We start from the raw sequence: 19,420 nt of genomic DNA, 5'->3' as shown, positions 1-19,420 counted from the left end.
GCAATTTGTCAAATTAAGACTAGACTGAGACCACCATATTTTTTCACATAGGTTGCTGAACAACCATCAGATTCTAAACAGGTTTAGAACTGTAATGCTTTGTATCCAACCATGAATCATGTGAGCTGTTCAATTTCTCAGATAGATTCTGCATGGAGGAATGGTGAGAAAGAAGGTAGGTGAGATAATTGTGATGTTGCACTCCATATGTTTTATGGAAATATGTTTATAAGTGTGAATATGATAGGTTTCAGAGTAGCAGCCGTGTTAGTCTGTATCCGCAAAAAAAACAGGAGTACTTGTGGCACCTTAAAGACTAACAAATTTTAAATTTTAAAAATTTGTTAGTCTTTAAGGTGCCACAAGTACTCCTGTTTTTTTTGTGAATATGATGTAACTGAAATATGCTTTATGCAAAAGGTCTTTTGTAAGGTATCATTACAAAGCTTATGATCTACTGAGTGTGTTCATCCTATTTGTATGAATGTATCATTCTTGTATCTGAAGCTAGAGATACAAATTTTTACTCAGAAGTCCTATTGTAACTATGCAAAGTGTGGGCCATTAATGGTGGCTTGGAATCTTGATGGCTCCCATCAACTAGGACAATTGGTTGTAAATGGCTCTGTTTACTTGTAAGCCTTCCTGTATAGGTGAGTGCCAGCCAGTGAATAATGAAGTCTCACAGGACATGTGAACATGTCACATGATACTGGAATCCATCTTAAACCTGGTGCTTTTCCATTTAGAAGGAAGGGTGGGAACCCAGATTGAGACAAAGGATTTCCTCCTTGTGCCAAAGATATAGAAGGGGCGTGGAACAGAAAAAAGGGGGCTGCAGTCATGAAAAATCCCCTAGTTACCACCTGGAGCTAACAGAACTGTAGCAGGGGAAAGGATTGGGCCCAGGCTAAGAAGGAGTTTTGTCTGTGAAAGAAGCTTATTGGAACATCTCTGAGGGTGAGATTTACCTGTATTCAGTTTCTTAATGTATTAGGCTTAGACTTGCATGTTTTTGCTTTATTTTAGTTGGTGACTTACTTTGTCTGTTATTACTTGGAACCACTTAAACACTACTTTTTATTCTTAATAAAATCACTTTTGTTTATTATTGAACCCAGAGTAAATGATTAATACCTGGGGGAGCAAACAGCTGTACATATCTCTCTGTCAGTGTTATACAGGGTGGACAATTTATGAGTTTACCCTGTAAAAGCTTTATACAGAGTTAAATGGATTTATTTGGGGTTTGGATCCCATTGGGAGCTGGGTGTCTGGGTTCTGGAAAGAAGTGACCTGCTGAGTGGTTTTCAGTTAAAGCCTGCAGCTTTGGGGACATGGTTCAGACCTGGGTCTGTGTTGCAGCAGACTAGCATTGTCTGTCTCAACGGGGCAGGGTTTTGGAGTCCCAAGCTGACAGGGAAAACAAGCTCAGAGGTAGTTTCAGCACGTCAGGTGACAGTCCCAAAGGCGGTCTCTGTGACCGAACCCATCTACAATAATATCTTTTATTGGACAAATTTCTGTTGGTGAGAGAGACAAGCTTTCAAGCTTAGACAGTGCTCTTCTCCAGGACAGACACTTCTGGAGGAATGGTGACATCTAGTGGACAGTAACATTAATTCAAACAATTTTGAAGGTTGCAGGGGAAATAGTTATGAAAAATGTTGGTCTATATAAAGGTGGCAAGTTGAATGTATCAATTAGCTATTCATATTACCAGAATAAAGTAGCAAGGGATACTCAGAAAGCTGCATTTACAGGATTTGATTCTTATTTGGTGGGTGCACTAAAATCTTTCTAACAACCCATTATGGATTTTATGCAAATCATAGTTCTAAATATTAGAAGCTTTCTTAACAGACTGATGCTAATCATGCAGTATTCTAAATAGAAATCTGACAAAAGTTTGACACAATCTGATTGACTAATACACTGTGGAATGGAATATTCTTTAAAACACCTACTATCAGCAGAATACCATATCACTAAGCATTTCATTGACATAAATCACTAGACACTAGGAGGAAACTGAGAAATTTACTTATTTTTTACAAAATTTTCTGCAATTTAAAGTATTTTCTCAAAAATCTATTCTGATTATGAAAATAAGAAATAATTATAAAATGCCACATTTCACTCAAAAATGATCCTGGTTTAGCACAACAATTTTATGAAAATGAAATCAATTTTGAATTTGAAAAAATATGAAAATGCTCAGATTCAGAATATTTTCAATTTTGTCATGAATACTTTACATAAATTTACACCAGCAGCACACAATATGAAGAAAAACACATTAATGGTATTTTTTCCCTATGCAGTATTTGTGGATATGAGTGCATATGCATATACCTACATTTGCTCCTAATGTCACAGTATTTGTATTATGCCATTCACAGTGATATTTATTAAAGCTGTACAGTGGGAAGTCAGATAATAAGAATAGATCATGTCGAATAAAATGTGTGCTTTGAGTTTTGCCCACGAGGTGGAGATGCAGTCCATACAAAATGATGGTTTTCATTTTTCAAAAAGTCAATGCAGTTACTGGACAAGTAGTGTTGGAAGAAAACTCATCTGTTGCTCAAGCACTATGGCTTTGAAATTGATAACATTGCCAAAATTTTTAAAACAAGCAAGAAACACTTTAAACGTGGAAGCTATCAAAACCCCAACCCTTTTAAAGCAAATGAGCTAAATCATTCAAAATAGAGACAATAAAGCTGTTCTTTAAAATATGTGAAAGAATAGTGCTACTTACATGGATTGCATTGTAAAGCCTATATGCAAAATAGGAAGGTTTATCTCGAACACAGAGAACTAGGAGAGATATGTTATGGAAAAAAGGAGAAACATTAAAGACTTTCAGAAACCTGCATCAACAGTGTGTTTATGTGATCTTGAGGGTGCTTATTGGGTTGAAATGAAACAAATTGCTGCCAGTTAATAGAAACTTTCTCACATTGCACAGTTCATGGCTGTAGGTCAGGCAGCCTCTTCTGTCTAAAGGCTACGTCTATACTACCCGCCCAGGTCGGCGGGTAGCGTTCGACTTCTCGGAGTTCGATATATCGCGTCTCATCTAGACGTGATATATCGAACTCCGAATGTGCTCCCGTTGACTCCGGAACTCCACCACCGCGAACGGCGGTGGCGGAGTCAATGGGGGAACCGCGGACTTCGATCCCGCGGCGTCTGGACGGGTGAGTAGTTCAAACTAAGGTAGTTCGAGTTCAGCTACGCTATTCGCGTAGCTGAACTTGTGTACCTTAGTTCGACCCCCCCACCCTAGTGTAGACCAGGCCTTAGAAAAAACCTGGGGTGCTCCTCAAGGAGTTTTCCTAACAATACTCATTCAGTGGGAGGTGGCAGAATTTTCAGTCCTATGGAATTGCCTGTTGAAGCTGCAGATTATAAAGTTCTAATCTCAGGCCACCTGCAAGAAGCCTCTCCGTTTCTGTACTGGCTGTGGGCCTCCCCCCCAGCAGGCAGGGCAACTTTACCTGTGGCTCATCTTAAAGATGCTGGTAGTTTAAGTATATGGTTGTATTTTTCAGTCATAATAACTGCTATTTATTTATAGATTTTTTTTATGGTGTTCATCACCATACTATATAAGTGCCTCACAAACTTAATGAATTTAGCCTCATGACATCTTTGTGAGGTGGGGAAGTATTATTACCCTCATGGGTGATGCGTGAACCCCCCAGAGGAGACTCAAACCCCCCACCGCAGCCAAATGGATCTTGTCTTACCCACCCAAGCTGCCCTGAGCCGCCTGAACTGCCCCAAGTCCTGGCTGCCTGGAGGAGCTCTGAGCCCTGCCACTGCCTGGCCCCAGGGCCATGGTGGGCAGCATTAACAGAGGTTTGGGGAAGCTTAGCATCCTGCAGCCTCCATTACGCATTGCCCATGATTACCGTAATTTTACAGATGGGGAAACTGAGGCACAGAAAATGTAGAAGCTTGATCCTACACCACTGAAGACATGCAGTTTTGCCATTTGTTTTAGTGTGAGCAGAGTGCCTAATGGTCTTGCCCATGGTCACATAGGAAGTTTGTAGCAAAAACAGAAGCAGAATCCAGTTCTCCTCAGCCCTAATGCAGTGACCACATTTTAGTTTTTAGCCTCAACCTACGATGCAATTTAAATGCCCTTTCTTCTATATACCCTTAGATTGTTGGCTGATTTTCTTTCAAATGTTCAAAGTTTCTACACCATAAATGAAAACTAACTAGTGGGGAAAATAGCACAAAAAGCTTATATTTGCATCTTTTAATGGACCAGATATACTATACTGTATAATTATTAAGAAGTTATTACCAGTGGAAAATAATCGTTTTATTTTACCTATTGCTATCAGCAGTTCTTGGAAGTATCCATCGTAACATTCATTAATAGCATCTACTATATCTTGCCCAGAGATGTTTTGGAACTCCTGAAAAACTTGAAAGAAATGAATACATGTTTATTTATATTCTGTATTAAAAGTAGAAACTAGCCCCAGCAGTTTTATTGCTGTTTATTTTTGAGATGTCTATTACCTCAAGGTGAAACTTAATCTAAAATAAGAGATTGGGACAGATTCTCAACCCAATACTCAGAGCAAAGCAGCTGGAAAGCTGCCCTAAAAGGGCAGCTGGCAATTTCTTGGCATGGGGTGAGGGGTAGAGAATAGCATAGCCAGGACTATGCTAACACCTGCCCCCACCCCATGAGGTGAATTGGTGTTAGGAGTATGTTCTTGCTTATCCTTGTTGATGTAATAACCTCCAGGGAGCATTACAAGCTGAAGTAAATTAGTCCACCCTTTATGCTATAGAGCTGTCTGGAGAATGACAATTCCATTTTGAGATTTGTTTTCATTCCACACTGGAACAAAACCAAAACGTTTTGTACATTTTCTCAAAACAGTATTGTGTCTAAATGTCCATTTTTTGACTGAAGAGGTCAATTCATCTCACTCTCTTGCTACACATGAGCAACTGGGGGAGTCCGCACTGACATCAGAAGCCTTCCCATTGAAAAAAACAACATTGACATGTTTCTGCAAAATGTATCAGCTTTGATGGAACACCATGTTTTGACAAAACTATGTTTAATTAAAACTGTTCCAACCAGCTCTATTAAGCAGCTGTTACTTGTTTGGTTGGGTTTTTTTTGGGGGGGGGGCAGTATTTGGCCCTGTCTGTCCCCCAAGACTGCGAAAAGTGGAAAGGTGCCTTCAGTGCACTTTTGTCTCCCTCCCACCAGATGAATTGAGTATGAGCTCCAAGGGTGGGGGAACAATTTTTATAGTGGGGGTGCTTACCATGGAAACCACGTATTTGGTGTTTGTTATTACTACTTCAAGGGAGGGGGTGTGGTAGCGCCCCCAGCACCCCTAGTTCCAGCACCACTGGTGAGGTCAGTGCAGCTGAAGACTGAGCCCATCACCTTGTCATCTCTATGATGCATTTTTTTTCACTATCTATTCTACTCTGGGTTCAGCTTTGTAGTCCTTGTACATCCAAAACTTCCATTAACTTCAGTTAGAGTTTTGGGAGCACAAAGAATGTAGGCTCAGGCTCCTGTTTCAGACTGCACTGGAACCTGAATATTGGTTTGTGAATTCAGCTTCTGTGTGCATAGTTAAAATTATGCCTGTTTTCTCTGTAAGCTATATTTTCCCTTTCCATTATACATTCAAATACTGAGTAGTTGGATTCATAAGTGATGATAATTACCCATCCACAACTGCTGGTAACTCTTGTTGCACAGGATCATTTGCATCATATTTTTGTGTTCCCCTGTTTTCTGCTGACATGCTTCCCATAGGACCTAAGGCATTAAAATAAGATTTTCAAATAGCTACATTTTTGTTTTCTGTTATTTTTGAGAAACTGACAGCTGATTGTAGTTACCATTGCATCCTGAGCAGCCATAGCAGGATCTGCATACCCTTCCTCCCGGGTACCCTGTAAAATGTTAGAACATCGTCCTCTATTAGTTCTTCTAAAATGACTGCAAGAGAATGAGATGGTCTTTATATAATACTACTTCTCATTCACTGAGAGATCCATTCCAGGATTTTACACAAGAACGGTGCGTGATAGAGCTGGTCTATACAGCCCTAAAATATTCTACAGGTCACATTGGGAATTGCTATGGCACCTCTCCAAGGGCCATTCCCTTAGGATGGAGGAATTCTAGAATCATGATGGGACTGATGACAGGAAGTGGTAGTAGAGGTGGATACAAGTGGGTTCCCTGTGAGATCACATTTTTAACTAACCCTTTACTTACATAAAAGAAAAGTTAGTGAATAACTAGATGACATTACCTGTTTATAAAGTTATTATAACGTGGTTATGATGTGGAAAATAACGGTACAAAGGGCATCTTTGTGTCCCCAGTTTATTTTCCACTGATATGTTCATATAACTTTGCTGTTTTTTTACAAGGAAAAAAACCACACACTTTTTTCTCACTGTCCAAACTGCAAGATCAGTCGTATCAAATAGTGATCAATCTGCTTTACACTGCATGTTACCATCATCACCTATAATTAAGATTCAAGATTGAGAAGTTGCCTGACAGTTTTGATAATGTATGAGTCAAAATAGAATACAGCTTATTCTCCCGTAGCTCTTTTGGCTTTGCAGTTCTGTAAACCAAGCAGATATGATTTAGTTAATAAATTAGGATCAGATATATTTAGTTGTAACATAAGAAAAGTCGTTTAGAATAACTCCTTTTAATCATAATTACAGTGTAAGGATACAAATAATTCCAGGTTGCAGGAGACAGCACTTAATCATTGCCTTAATTATAAGTTTTTGAAGCAATTTAGTTTGGAGTTGACAATCATTCTGTACAAAAGTGAAAGTAAGGATTAAAATTATGTATTGTCTGCCAACTACTAGAATGACCAGGTTTCAACTCTTGCCTGGAAAATATGTTAATTCACATTTTAATTAAATTGTAAAGAATTTGCACAGAACAAAGAATGAAGTTCTTAGTGACAAGATAAATTGCTTAAAGGAAATTATGCTGGAGTGACTTCCTCTGATTGAATACATGAAACTGGAAAAATATGACAAGTGGACAATAAAAACTGAGCAGCAGTGCTCTACATAAACAAAAAAATCCTACAGTTAATTTTTTTAATGACTATTCTTGGCATTGTTTGATCAGATAATCCTACAAACTGCATCAATATTCTTATTTTTAAATTCCAGAAAATGATGGTATTTTAATTCATATCCATGCCAAAACCTGGCGGGGGTGGGGGTGGGGGAATAAATCAACTCTTCATGTCATATTAAAATTCTGGATAATTATAATTCAATCCAAGTACTTACATTAATTAGGATGTATTAAGCCTTCTAGAAGCTTACCTCTCAGAAGGCTTTTGCCACTACCCATTGATTAGTGCTGGTGCTGGGGGTGGGTGGGTGAGAGATATGTATGCTTTTTCCTTATGGAAAAGTATTATAGGTCTCAGTATTGTAATTATGGCACTCCTGCACAGAGCCCCATTGACCCTATTATAAATGCATGTGTGCTATCAATTGCAGGATGAAGGCCCCAGAATTTAATAGAGAGTAAACCAATACATTTTTATAGAAAACATAAAAAAATAGAAACTCTTTGTCATAAACAAATAGTTAAGGGTTAATGTCTCTTTTACCAGTAAAGGGTTAAGAAGCTCAGTAAACCTGGCTGACACCTGACCAGAGGACCAATGAGAGGACAAGATACTTTCAAATCTTGGTTGGGGGAAGTCTTTGTTTGTGCTCGTTGTTGTTGTTGTTGTTGTTCGCTCTCGGGACAGAGAAGGACGGGACATCAATCCAGGCTCTCCAAATCTTTCTGAATCAGTCTTTCATGTTTCAAACTTGTAAGTAGCCAGGCAAGGTGGATTAGTTTATTTTTGTTTTTCTCAACTTGTAAATGCTTCTTTTTGCTGGAAGGATTTTTACCTCTGTTTGCTGTAACTTTGAACCTAAGGCTAGAGGGGGTTTCCTCTGGGCTATCTGAATCTAAGTACCCTGTAAAGCATTTTCCATCCTGATTTTACAGAGATAATTTTTACCTTTTCCTCCTTTAATTAAAAGCTTTCTCTTTTAAGAACCTGATTGATTTTTCTTTGTTTGAAGATCCAGGGAATTGGGTCTGCACTCACCAGGAGGGGGGAATGGTTAATTTCTCCTTGTGTTAAGATCTAAGGTTTTTGGATCTGTGTTCCCCAGGGAAGGTTTTGGGGGGACAGGGAGTGTGCCAGACACTAACTTCTGGCTGGTGGCAGCGTTACCAGCTCTAAGCTAGGAATTAAGCTTAGAAGGGTCCATGCAGGTCCCCACATCTGTACCCTAAAGTTCAGAGTGGGGGAGGAAACCTTGACACTGTTGATACAGAATGACATCCTTTTTATAAGTTACATAGAAATAGGTAGAAAGAATCAAATTTTCTATTTTAATCTATAGCATTGTCCAGTTTATTCTACAAGACTATCCAAAAGAGAAACTATAAAAAGAATAATATTTTAAATTAAGTGCCATCTGACTTTTCTACAATTGTTTTTATTAACATATATAAGGTAATATTCACACACAGATAACAATTAACAACTTACAAAGAAGCACAGTATGAAGCAGTGCAGCTGGAGTTCTCCAGAGCTCTTTTTAGGCTCCAGAATATGAGATGAGTAGCTGGTGGGATCCTACCTATCTGGTGATCCCCAGTCACCCTCTTTGGGGATATTTGTGGCAATGTGTTTTGATAATGAGGACTGCAGATTATAGGGCAGGATGTTTTGTATTTGTCCTGATTGTAAGACAAAATTGCTGTGGCTTTAATGAGGGTAAGAACTAAGATATTATGCAGTCTTTTTCGTGTGGCAAAGAGTTCATCACCAGTGAGAAAATCTGTTGAACATTAGAAGGAAAATGTCTCTCTTTTGCAGTGCCTACATCTGGAACATACATATTTTCTCTCTCCTTGTCATCCACTCCCCATCTCATTTCGAACCTCATCAGAAATCATCCTTTTCAACCTTGAACTTATGTTTTTTATCTTTTCCATTCCTTCCTGCTAGACCATGTGCTGTTATTTATTGTTTAACTCTGCAAAGCATTTTGAGATAATGGTCCAGTTCATCAGCTGGTATGAATTGGTCACGTTTATCAGGTGTTAAAAATTGGCATAGCTTCATTGAAGTTAATGAAGCGATGCTGATTTACACCCACTGAGAATATCCCCCAAAGTTTGTATGAAAGATTCTGTACAAACAAGGCCCCCATTCTGCAAACACACACATGAGTAGTGCCCTTTATTCTTGTAGGTAAAATTATGAATGAATGTTGGCAGGATAAGGGCCTGAAATTACATGGTTTTGAATTAGGCCCTAATTTAGTAAAATGTGTAAGCACTTTCCTATCTTTAAGCATGTGAGAAGTCACCTTGGCTTCATTGGGACTATTTATGTGCCTAACGTTGGGTAAAATGCTTAAGAATCATGCTGAATCATGGCCTTCATCATTAAGACTTACTATGACTAAAAGTTCTTTGGAGCAGGGGACAGGCCTTCATATTTTTGTACATCACCTAACAATCCTGACTGGGGTCTTTGTGTACTACTCTGATTTAAAAAAAATAAAATAAGAGAAAATGCACAGCTGTACATGCTTGTGCTCCACGCCATTTCCTCACCCTCGTGTCCAACTCTGCCATTGACTTGTGGGAACTCCTACCACCAGTAGAGGGTGAGGAACTCTGGTGGGCCAGACTGTATTCCACATTGGTCTTGTGGCCCTCTGGGGATATTAGTTGGCAGCTTGTTCATGGAGCCATGAGCATGGGCATGTAGTTGGTGCAGTTCACCTTTCTTGCCCCTTGTGAGGCATGAGGGAGACCCTGGTGCACATCTATCTTGAGTGCGCCAGGCTACAGCACCTTTTCTGGCTTATGGTTATGGCTGCACTGTTCTTTGCACTTCCTGATTTATCCACAGCCCAGCTGTTGCCCCACAAAGTCATGAGACCTCCACATCAACCTCCTCCTGGCGCTGGCCAAGGTGGCCATCCACCATATCAAGAGGAGGATGCTGGATGGGGAGGTGCTCTGTGACTGTGGGTCCTATTTCCGCTCCTCCCTCAGATCACATGTCCGAGCAGTGTTTCTCTGGGCTAAATCCATTGGCTTCCTGGACACCTTTGCAGAACAGTGGATGCTGTCTGGTGTTCTCTGCTCAGTGTCTCCTTCTGGTTCCTTGCTTTTGACCCTGTGACCTTCCCTTCGGTTTGCCAACCCTCCAGGATTGGCCTGGAGTCTCCAGGAATTTACATCAATCTCCCGGTGACTTGAAAGCAATCCCAGAGATTTTAATAGGATATTTTAAGAAAATGACATTATGTCATGTTGGAAAAATATCTCCCAGAATAGCTTCAGTCAGAGTTGGCAACCCTATCCTCACTCCCATTGCTGTTATTCATCAATTGTCCCTGATTTCACTTGAGACCTGGGTTCAGTAGTTTCTCCTCTTAGGTTGGTGGAGGAGCCTTTAGATGAGGGCAGGACTTGCGCCTCCCCTCCCCTGGGTCTTCCATAAGTGCTCATCCCCATGCTCTGTCACAGATGGTTTTATGGTTAAAGCAATTGAATGGCACCTGGAAAAATTAGATACTTTCCCTGCCTCTCACATAGTTCCTATGTAGTACTGGGAAAGTCATGTAAACCAAAATTTTCAAAGATGTCCAGGGCTTGATAGTACTCACTAAATAATGCATGCAGCTACATGCTGAATAATCAGGATAAAGAGAAATACTGAATGCTTATTAAATGAGCACTGTCCATCCTGTGCACTGAATGAGGAAGGGGTCATGTGGAAAAAACAGCAATAAGACTATCATAATGCATATGTACAAGGGAGCAAAAATAAAGTTTCTCAGGAAACCTTAATCCTGGTATTTCCTAACTTTTGGCTGGTTGACTTGTCAACCTTAGTGTTCTTTTAATGTAGGAGGTTTTTTTTTCTTCTAATGTAATACAAATATAGAGTCAAAGTTTCGGGTCCAGGAGCAACCACAAAACTGTGCAGTCACCCATTGTGACCGCAGCTCTCCATTTTCCATGTGCAAACAGTCATTTGTGTACTTATTTGTAAAAACAAATGCAAGTACAAAGGTACATGTGGATTTCTGACAGTGCACCTGTTGCTTTTGATCCATATTGTGAAAGTCCCTAATTCAGTTTTCACGCTAAACGTATTTAGATGTGTAAGATGTAATAACTCCTGAAATACAAATAAAACTAATTAGGCCACTAGCATGAAGGCATCTTCCTCCTCTGTGTCTTTTTGATAACAGTAATTACTGTCCCCATTTCTCCTCTGTCCCTTGCCTTATGGCACAATATTTTAGGGTTTGATTTCTGTAAAGAGTTGATCACCAATTTTGAACTGCTGAGAGTCTCCTAATTCAATGAGAATTGACCATATCCCAACAAAAAGCACTCAAGCACTTTACAGGATCAGGAAGTTTGTAAATAATATTGACAATCCTCCTGCATGAGGTACCACCACAGTGTAAACAGCATGTTGTCTGGCAGATTTCTTCAGCACAAAGAACATGGTTTGTTTTTTTTTTAAAACAGAAGGATCTGTTTAATAATTTCTTGCATAGTCAGGTCAGCTATTTCTCCATTTTTCTATGTGACATACAAACTGTAATATGAACAGTACACTCTACTAATGAAGAAAAATAGAACTTGTGAAAGAAAATCTCATTTGGATATGAAGATACTCGCTTTTTTGAGTATAGGGTCAGATGTTGGCATTTTCAGATTCTCGTTCAATAAAATACTCAATTGACCTATGGTTGCATTCTAAAGCCAAAGTGAAAGCAGATGAAAGAATTGAAATTCTAATCTTTCCCCTTTTTGCTGCCACTTTAAAAATGTAGCTTTTCAACCATATTGAGCATGGATTAGTTTTAACTGTAGCCAACTTAAAATCTGAGGGTCCTTCAGCAATATTAGAAAATGGTTCTGCATTTTTTTAAAATGTAAAACATATTTTGAGTTTGTACAGTACCTGAGTGAGGTTCATAAGTGTGTCTCTGAAGTGGCCTGAAGTCTCAGAATAAATGTCTTGTTGAAGATCATTGTTGTATTCTGGGGTGCAAACCACAACAAACTTATGTTAAATGTATAATTTGTAGAACACACAAATATTCTCTGAATAATGTTAGTGAAGATTTGCAAACAGTGATGAGTAACAAGAATAAAAAATATAGTCAGTATATTGACATTTGCAAGTCTTTTAACACTTTTCATTCTGCAGTGAGGAATAAATTGGCCTAATCATGTGGGGATAGATCTTCAAAGGGATTTTCACAAGAGTTTAAGCAGGTTAGGCACCTAATTCACTTAACTTGCTTATGCACTTTTGAAAATCCCATTAGGTGCCTATCTGTATCTTTAGGTGCCTAAACACCTAAGAAGATCTGGTCTGTAGTCCCCACTGCTAGCAAGAATCTCCGTGACTTTAATAGGATTTTTACCTAAACAGTGACCATGGGTTCAAGCCTAAAATGACAATTAGTGTAGAATTAGTGAGATAGTTATAAGATAGAGAACAAACAAACAAACAAGCACCCCACAACAAAAAAACCAAACCCTCTCCTTCTCTTTGAAGATTTAAAGACTTGAATCTTCCTCCAAAAGTTATAGTCCAAAAATATCAGTCTGTGGACTGAGAGACATTTCAAAGATCACAGAATCATGAATGTCTAAAAATACTGAGATATTTTTATGCTAATACTGTACATTAAAAATTTAAACTTGTTTTATACATTTTGCTTCAGCCTTTTATGTACAATTATCCTGAAACAAGGAAAGAGGGGAAAACAATTTGCTTTAAGAATTCATCTTTGGAAGTCTAGCTCTGTTAGTCATGCAACTATATCCAGAACACTTTTAGTCAGAATTGCACCCTTGCAGGCTATGTTACTGTATACTTAAATGAAATAAAATAAACAATACGCATTAAGTAGGCTTCTTTCATTTGGAAAATCTCCCCATTTGATCTTGAGGCTAATATATCAATTAGACAGTTCTCTTCCATCTCTGCTCCCTGCAAGGAAAAAATAGCAAACAAGCAAGGTCATTACTAGTAGAGATAATGGCTTCCAATACAATGTGTAATATTTGTCAAGGACAGTGAAAGAATGCTAGTCTCTGTTGGAGGAGTTCATGGTTTATTTTTATGGGTTATTTTCCTATTAATAAGAGTACTGATTCCAGTCTTTTCAGGGTTACTGATTAGCTTCAGTGTAATTAGTATTAGAACTGAACCTCCAACACTAACACTTAAAGTTAAGCATGTGAAGTGTCCTATTGCTAAAGCAACATGGAGAGTGAGACAATGCCCTACCAAAAGAGAAAATGCACTGGGATGAATTTCATTCCTAGGGAGCAATAAAGCCCTTTTAAATATGTGGGGCTTTGTAAAGAATTAAATGCATGTACTAAGCATGCTGTCCCTAATTGTGCTAGGGGTTTAGACAATCTGAAATATATCTGAACATCAATAACATGCTCTGCTTTCAGTTTCTCTTTTTTGGAACTACTTAGAAGTATGTTTTGGAATGTTTACAACAGTACTTGATTTTTACATGAAGTACTTCTTCATTACTGTCATATCATGTAGGATTGCAAATCATTACATTTCCCCACAAGGTTGTTGACTTCAGTGTGTGAGTTTGAATTCAGGTGAATGGATGCTACATATACTGCTTTTCATAGGTGCATACAGCTCTTGTTAATGACAATGAGAATTCTGCATTTAGAACAGGAGAAGAATATGTCAGCAAGGCCCCAATTCTGCAGAGTTATGTATGTGCATTATTTTAAGCATCCAAGTAATCCCATTGACGCCACAATTAAGGTACAAGAGTGTAAAAAAGCACAGAATTGATTCAAATGCAGAAAAATTCTAGATTTGCCAATCCTGGTCAATGATAAAAATAGTACTTCTGATGCTACTAATGGGCTATAATAATCTCACTGCTAACCATCATTTTAAAAATACACCAGTAGTTCTAAAAGTGCCTTGATATCAACTGTTAAAAAAATGACAACGTTGGTGCTCATTTTATTTGGTGGCAATGACTGCTTAATACAATAAAATAGTTCCTAGCCTTGAAAATGGGAATGAAATTAAAATGTTAAAAGATAGTCATTGATTTATAAAAGAGTAAGGTAAGTATTAGGGTGCAGACAATGCAAACACTTATGCATGTGCTTAGCCTTATGAGAAAGATTCAATGGGACTACTCCTATGAGCATATATAAGAACATGTCTAAGCGTTTGCTGGATCAGGCACTTACATTTCAGTTAACAAACCATACTATAGAAATATGTTATTTTCTTCAGTTATCTGTTTATATTCATCTGTTAAATGATTGCTGTATTTTTAAAGCTAGATTATTTATATTGCTTTTAATATATAAATACATGTAAATTTTATAGTACTGTATATTTCTTCTCTCCCACTAAACTGAGAAATGCCTTTTTAACAGTTTATCATTCAGTTGTATGTCAAAGAATCTATTAAACAGATGTGAATTGCTGTAATCTGTGCCTATAAGTAATAGTCTAAGTATTTTTGAGTTGGACAAGCACCTTCATAGCATGCCAGAGCTCATGGGCATCATAGGATGCAGGTGGATACATCAGGCCAACCATAACGTCTTTGAAGTGATGAGAGAGATTCTCTTTCAGGTCCATAATCAAATCCTTGGAAAAAAGATAATCAGGATTAGTGTGGTACTCATGCTGTGCAGTGGAATATTAATCACCGAAAGCATTAAAAATAAAAACTAGCGATTATTTTTTGTGATATAATAAAAAGATGAACCCTGCAGGCTGGATTGTGGCTACAGTTAAGTAACAAAAACTATTCTCGAAACTGTGCATATCCTTGTTGATAATATGGGTAAGGCTACTGTACATAAAGAAAAAAAAAAGAACACAGCAATGTTGGCTTATGGTTAATTAGAACATAGGTGAAAAAAAACCAAATATTAAGAAATGGAAAAGACTGACACTGGTAAGGAAAGACATTTGGGGCCAAATTTTAAAAGGGTCTTTAATCTGCTTTGAAACATTCTCCGTCAACTTGTGTATGCAAATCTTCATGAACCCAGACCTTTAGGTGTGCTTATGCAAACAGCTTTTGTGTGAAGTCACCACGACTATATTTTATGGGTTGTACTCAACTATATTTGTAAGTAGGTTTGTAATCATATGTAGAGCTGTACAGAAAACAGTTTTCCCAGCCAGTGAAACTTGTCAAGATTTTGAAAATGGACTCATTCCACATCTGGATGAAACTGAGACCTTTTTGAAGTTACCCAATGGGAAAAAAAAATAGGAGAGCCTCGAGGCTGGTGATTATGGTACTTGCCTGGAATGATCTGAATCAGGCAGAGGGGGACTTATACGTGAGTTTTTGTAACCTAGGTACTCTAATCCCCAGACTATTGGCTAGTCTGCTTTCCCACTCTTTCAGTCTCATTTGCTGGAGTGCTTCTGGTGTGCATAAATAATTAACTCTTCATTTGAGCAGGAACTTGAACCTCCATCTCTGGTTAGTGGTCTAGCCACTAAGCTATAGTCAGTCACTCTCTTAAGCAATATTTAATTATTTATACAAAATGTAACAGCTTCAGCAGCAAAACTGAGCTAGAGACACACTGATTTGGAGCAAGTACTCTGTTACACAGGCCAGAGGCATGTTGTAACCACAGGACTATAATCTTTCTTAGTCCTGTTCCTCCCTGACATTCCATCCTGGACCTGAGGAACTTTTCTTGACAAAAATTTGTTGAATCTAACCTCTTCCTACAAAACATTTCTGTTTTGACAAATAAACATTTTACGATCGAAATAAATCTTTCAGCCAAAAATTCCTCTAGTCATATGTCAGGGAGAAGAGATGGAGGCTAGTCGGGAACCTAAAATGGCAAGAAAGCTGTCCCTGATCAGAGGGGCAACATGAGGGAAGGTTTTATCTTTGCTTATCTTTCCAGCACCCTTCATCTGCTATACTTTGTGAATACTAGAGGGTGTATCTCAGTCTCTCTTGTTGAAGCCATTCCACTTTGTACTAAATAATTAAGTATTAATTAGGCCAGAGAGAGTGAGAATAACTCTATAGTCCAGCGATTAGGGTACTCGTGAGGTGGAAAACACCTGTTAAAATTCCTGTCCCTCAGGCAGAGGGGGGAAATGAACTGGAGTCTCCCACATCCCAGCTGAATGTCCTATGTACTGGGCTAAAAGCTTAGAAGGGAGGGTGTTAACTCCTCCTCCATCCAGCTCTTTGGTGTGGAGTGAGCCCTATTCAGAGCACAGCTACCAGATCAGGCTTTGCAGGTGAGATGGGCAAGAGACCATCTATCTTTGCCTGGCTTGAGGCGTGAGAGGCCAGGGTGCTGGCCTGTGGCAGAAGATTAGGCATGTAGTGAGTTTTTACTGTAGAAATTTACGCAGTGAGCTTTGGCTCCAACTGAGTGAGGGTTCTGTGGATTGCAGGGGTGCCTTGATCTTGAAATCAGTGGAAGTTAGGAGCCTAAATACCTTTGAGGACCTGGGCCCAGATTCCTACTGGCCTGAGCTTGGATTTGAATCAGTGATCAGATGGACTCCAGTCCCAAAAATCCAGCCAGTCCCTGTCCCCCTCCCCCATGTATATCTTCTTTCAGTCCAAAGATAGAGACTTCACTTTTGATGGACTGAACCAAAAGCATTAAGGATGTTTCTTCCAATGCAACTTGTCTTAAATACATTTTTGTGTATTGGTGAAGATTTTTCATTACCAAGAGATCCATGGTGATGGTGGAAAAACTATAACTGAAAATGACAACATAGTTAATGCAAAAGCCTCTCTATCTCTCAGAAGGAGAATAATTAAAGATATACTCAGATATCCTGTGGTTAATCAATTTAGTAAACAGAGTAGCAATGAGGAAGGAGACATACAAATTAAAAAATGAATTTATGATGAAGAAACAATATGTAATCTTCCCTGAATGCACATTAGATACATTTGAAAACTACTAAATCACACATAGACTTGAAATTAATTAATTAAGACATTTTACTGTTGACAGCATGCCTGTGGGCATATGGATTAATAATGAATTAATAATACAAATGGAGACTAATTAAAAATTATCCCCTGTAATCAGAACCAGGGTAGAATGAAGAGAAGTAGTGAAAAATAAGAAAAGACAAATCTAAGTTGTCATTATTAAAAATTTCCAATTGTGTCTCTGAGAAATCCTTAAAGGCTAATTGTAAGAAGAAATCGCTTAAGTTTCTGGATATGTCTGAATCAAACAGCCAGTTCAGAAGGTATTTAACTTCAGCATTTGCTTTTATCCATTTCTGCTTTTAATTTGCCCCATTTCCAGTTTGTAATTCATGTTAGTGTCACTATGAACAGGATCCTATTGAAAGCACAATAACTACCATATTAAAAATTGATCTAGACAGAGGTCTAAATATGTGAAGTCGATATACTAGTGTCTATACAGTGGCCCGTTTGATGAATTAAAAAAAAAATTAGAGCTGAACATGTCCCATGAGAGAGAGCTAGAAACCAGAGAAATGGGGTGAGGAAGAGAGAGGGAGGATGTGGAGAAGTAGCAGACCCTTTTGGGAAGGTTAGCAAGATGCACCCAATAACTGACTAATTTCACTTAATTTGTGAATCTTTATACTCTTCTATACCCCACACATTCTGCTGCGGAAATGGAATCCAATTGCTTGTTCCTTTTAACATTAGCAACTTGTTTACACTGTAAAAGGGACTAGAAACTTTCTTTTAAAAATGAAAGCAGAGATTCTCCTTTACATTTCCAGTTTCCCCGTTATCATGAGACCTGCAGCCATCAATGTTACAGGGCCAAGAGGCTACTCCTGGGAGGTGGGAAAAGAAGGATGAATTTAAGGTAAAATTGACCTAGAGGAATCTATTCTTTGTTCTTTTATTTATTGTTTGGTTCAGGATTTTAAAATGAAAATCCAAACTTTTGAATAAAGTAGACATAACCGGAATTATCCTCCATTAATACAGAATATCTCAAACCACGTTATGTGAACTCCATCTCCTAAAAAGGAACTGGCAGTTCTTTCTGCAAATAATATAGGTTTATATCCCAGTTACCCATAGGTTCAGTAATTTAAAATAAAATATCACTAACTTTTTAATTTTATTATAATGATAGCTCCAGTTGCAAGTAATATTCCAGAAAAATATCAGAGGAGCACTTCATTAAAAGAAATGCTGTGTACAGAGTTTCTGCTGTGGACTGTACACACACCTGAGATGAGATTAGCTTGATCAGAGTAGCTCAGTTTCTTAACAAAATACAACTAAAAGTTGTTACAGTGCCTATAACGCTATTTGGTTTTTTAAAAGTCTTGGCTCAATCCCAAATATAACTGGTACAGCAGAAATCATTAAACCTCAATTACCAACTATTTCCTCACACACAGTCTGAGATTACCACAGTTTTCACTCCACTGAGGGAATTTATGGTAACTGTGTAGTTAAGTGTTGGCAAAAGATAACTCTTTGATGGCAATTACTACAGTTATATTAGAGAGGAAGGATGGTATAGTGGTTAGGGATACAGCCTACAACTGGGGAGACCTAGATTCTGCCATAGATTTCCTGTGTGACTTTGTGTAAGTGTCTGTGTCTCTGTTCCCTTTTGGTAAAGGGGGATAACAACACTACCTACTTCACAAGGGTGTTGTGAATATACATAGTACCTGAATACCTCATAGTCTTTAATTTGTCCATACTTCACAAGGGTGTTGTGAAGATGGACAAATTAAAGACTATGAGGTATTCAGGTACTATGTATTGTGGTAGGAGGCATAAAAGTAGTAAAGATATCTAGGTAATAGAATTCACTTATGTACATACTGATCTAGTGATTTCAATTAAATGTAAGTAGAACAACAGAAGTTGGAAGGTGAGATGAGCTATGGCTTAGTGGTAGTTTATTGATTTTGATTTATAACACAAAAACCCTTCTTTACCTTTGTTTAAAGATATCATAATCCAGACAAAATCAGCATCCCCACTTCCTACAAACCAGAAAATAACCAACTAAACATGAAAATAAAGTTCAAACAATTCTCCCCTCTACCCATATATACCAGCCCTCCTTCTGCCCCTCCATCCCTTCATTGTCTCAGAAAACAGGTGGGCTTTGCAACCTATATAAAAATTAACAGACTTGGGCAATTTTGGATCAGGGAGGGAATAAGTTCAAAAGTTAAGTTCTGCTTATGGAGAACACCCTCCCAGCGGCCCCTGTATACCTGAGAAGCTCCACCATAAATATCAAGACACT

General features: G+C 38.3%; 1 protein-coding gene across 1 annotated transcript in view; it reads right to left on the bottom strand.

Moving 5' to 3' along the window:
- ANXA10 (annexin A10) overlaps window positions 1-19,420 on the bottom strand; it is a 46,165-nt gene that overhangs the window by 3,058 nt on the left and 23,687 nt on the right. Inside the window, exons 4-10 of the mRNA XM_039541499.1 lie at window positions 14,670-14,783; window positions 13,028-13,118; window positions 12,078-12,157; window positions 5,908-5,961; window positions 5,731-5,824; window positions 4,355-4,450; window positions 2,765-2,823 (exon numbers count right to left, since the gene is read on the bottom strand). Coding sequence (XP_039397433.1) covers window positions 2,765-2,823; window positions 4,355-4,450; window positions 5,731-5,824; window positions 5,908-5,961; window positions 12,078-12,157; window positions 13,028-13,118; window positions 14,670-14,783 — 588 coding nt within the window. The remainder of the gene's footprint in view (window positions 1-2,764; window positions 2,824-4,354; window positions 4,451-5,730; window positions 5,825-5,907; window positions 5,962-12,077; window positions 12,158-13,027; window positions 13,119-14,669; window positions 14,784-19,420) is intronic.

The sequence above is a fragment of the Mauremys reevesii genome, linkage group 5 (assembly GCF_016161935.1).
Source record: "Mauremys reevesii isolate NIE-2019 linkage group 5, ASM1616193v1, whole genome shotgun sequence".
Lineage (NCBI taxonomy): Eukaryota > Metazoa > Chordata > Testudines > Geoemydidae > Mauremys > Mauremys reevesii.
The sequence above is the reverse complement of the archived record's forward strand: the minus strand, read 5'-3'. Positions and strand labels throughout refer to the sequence as shown.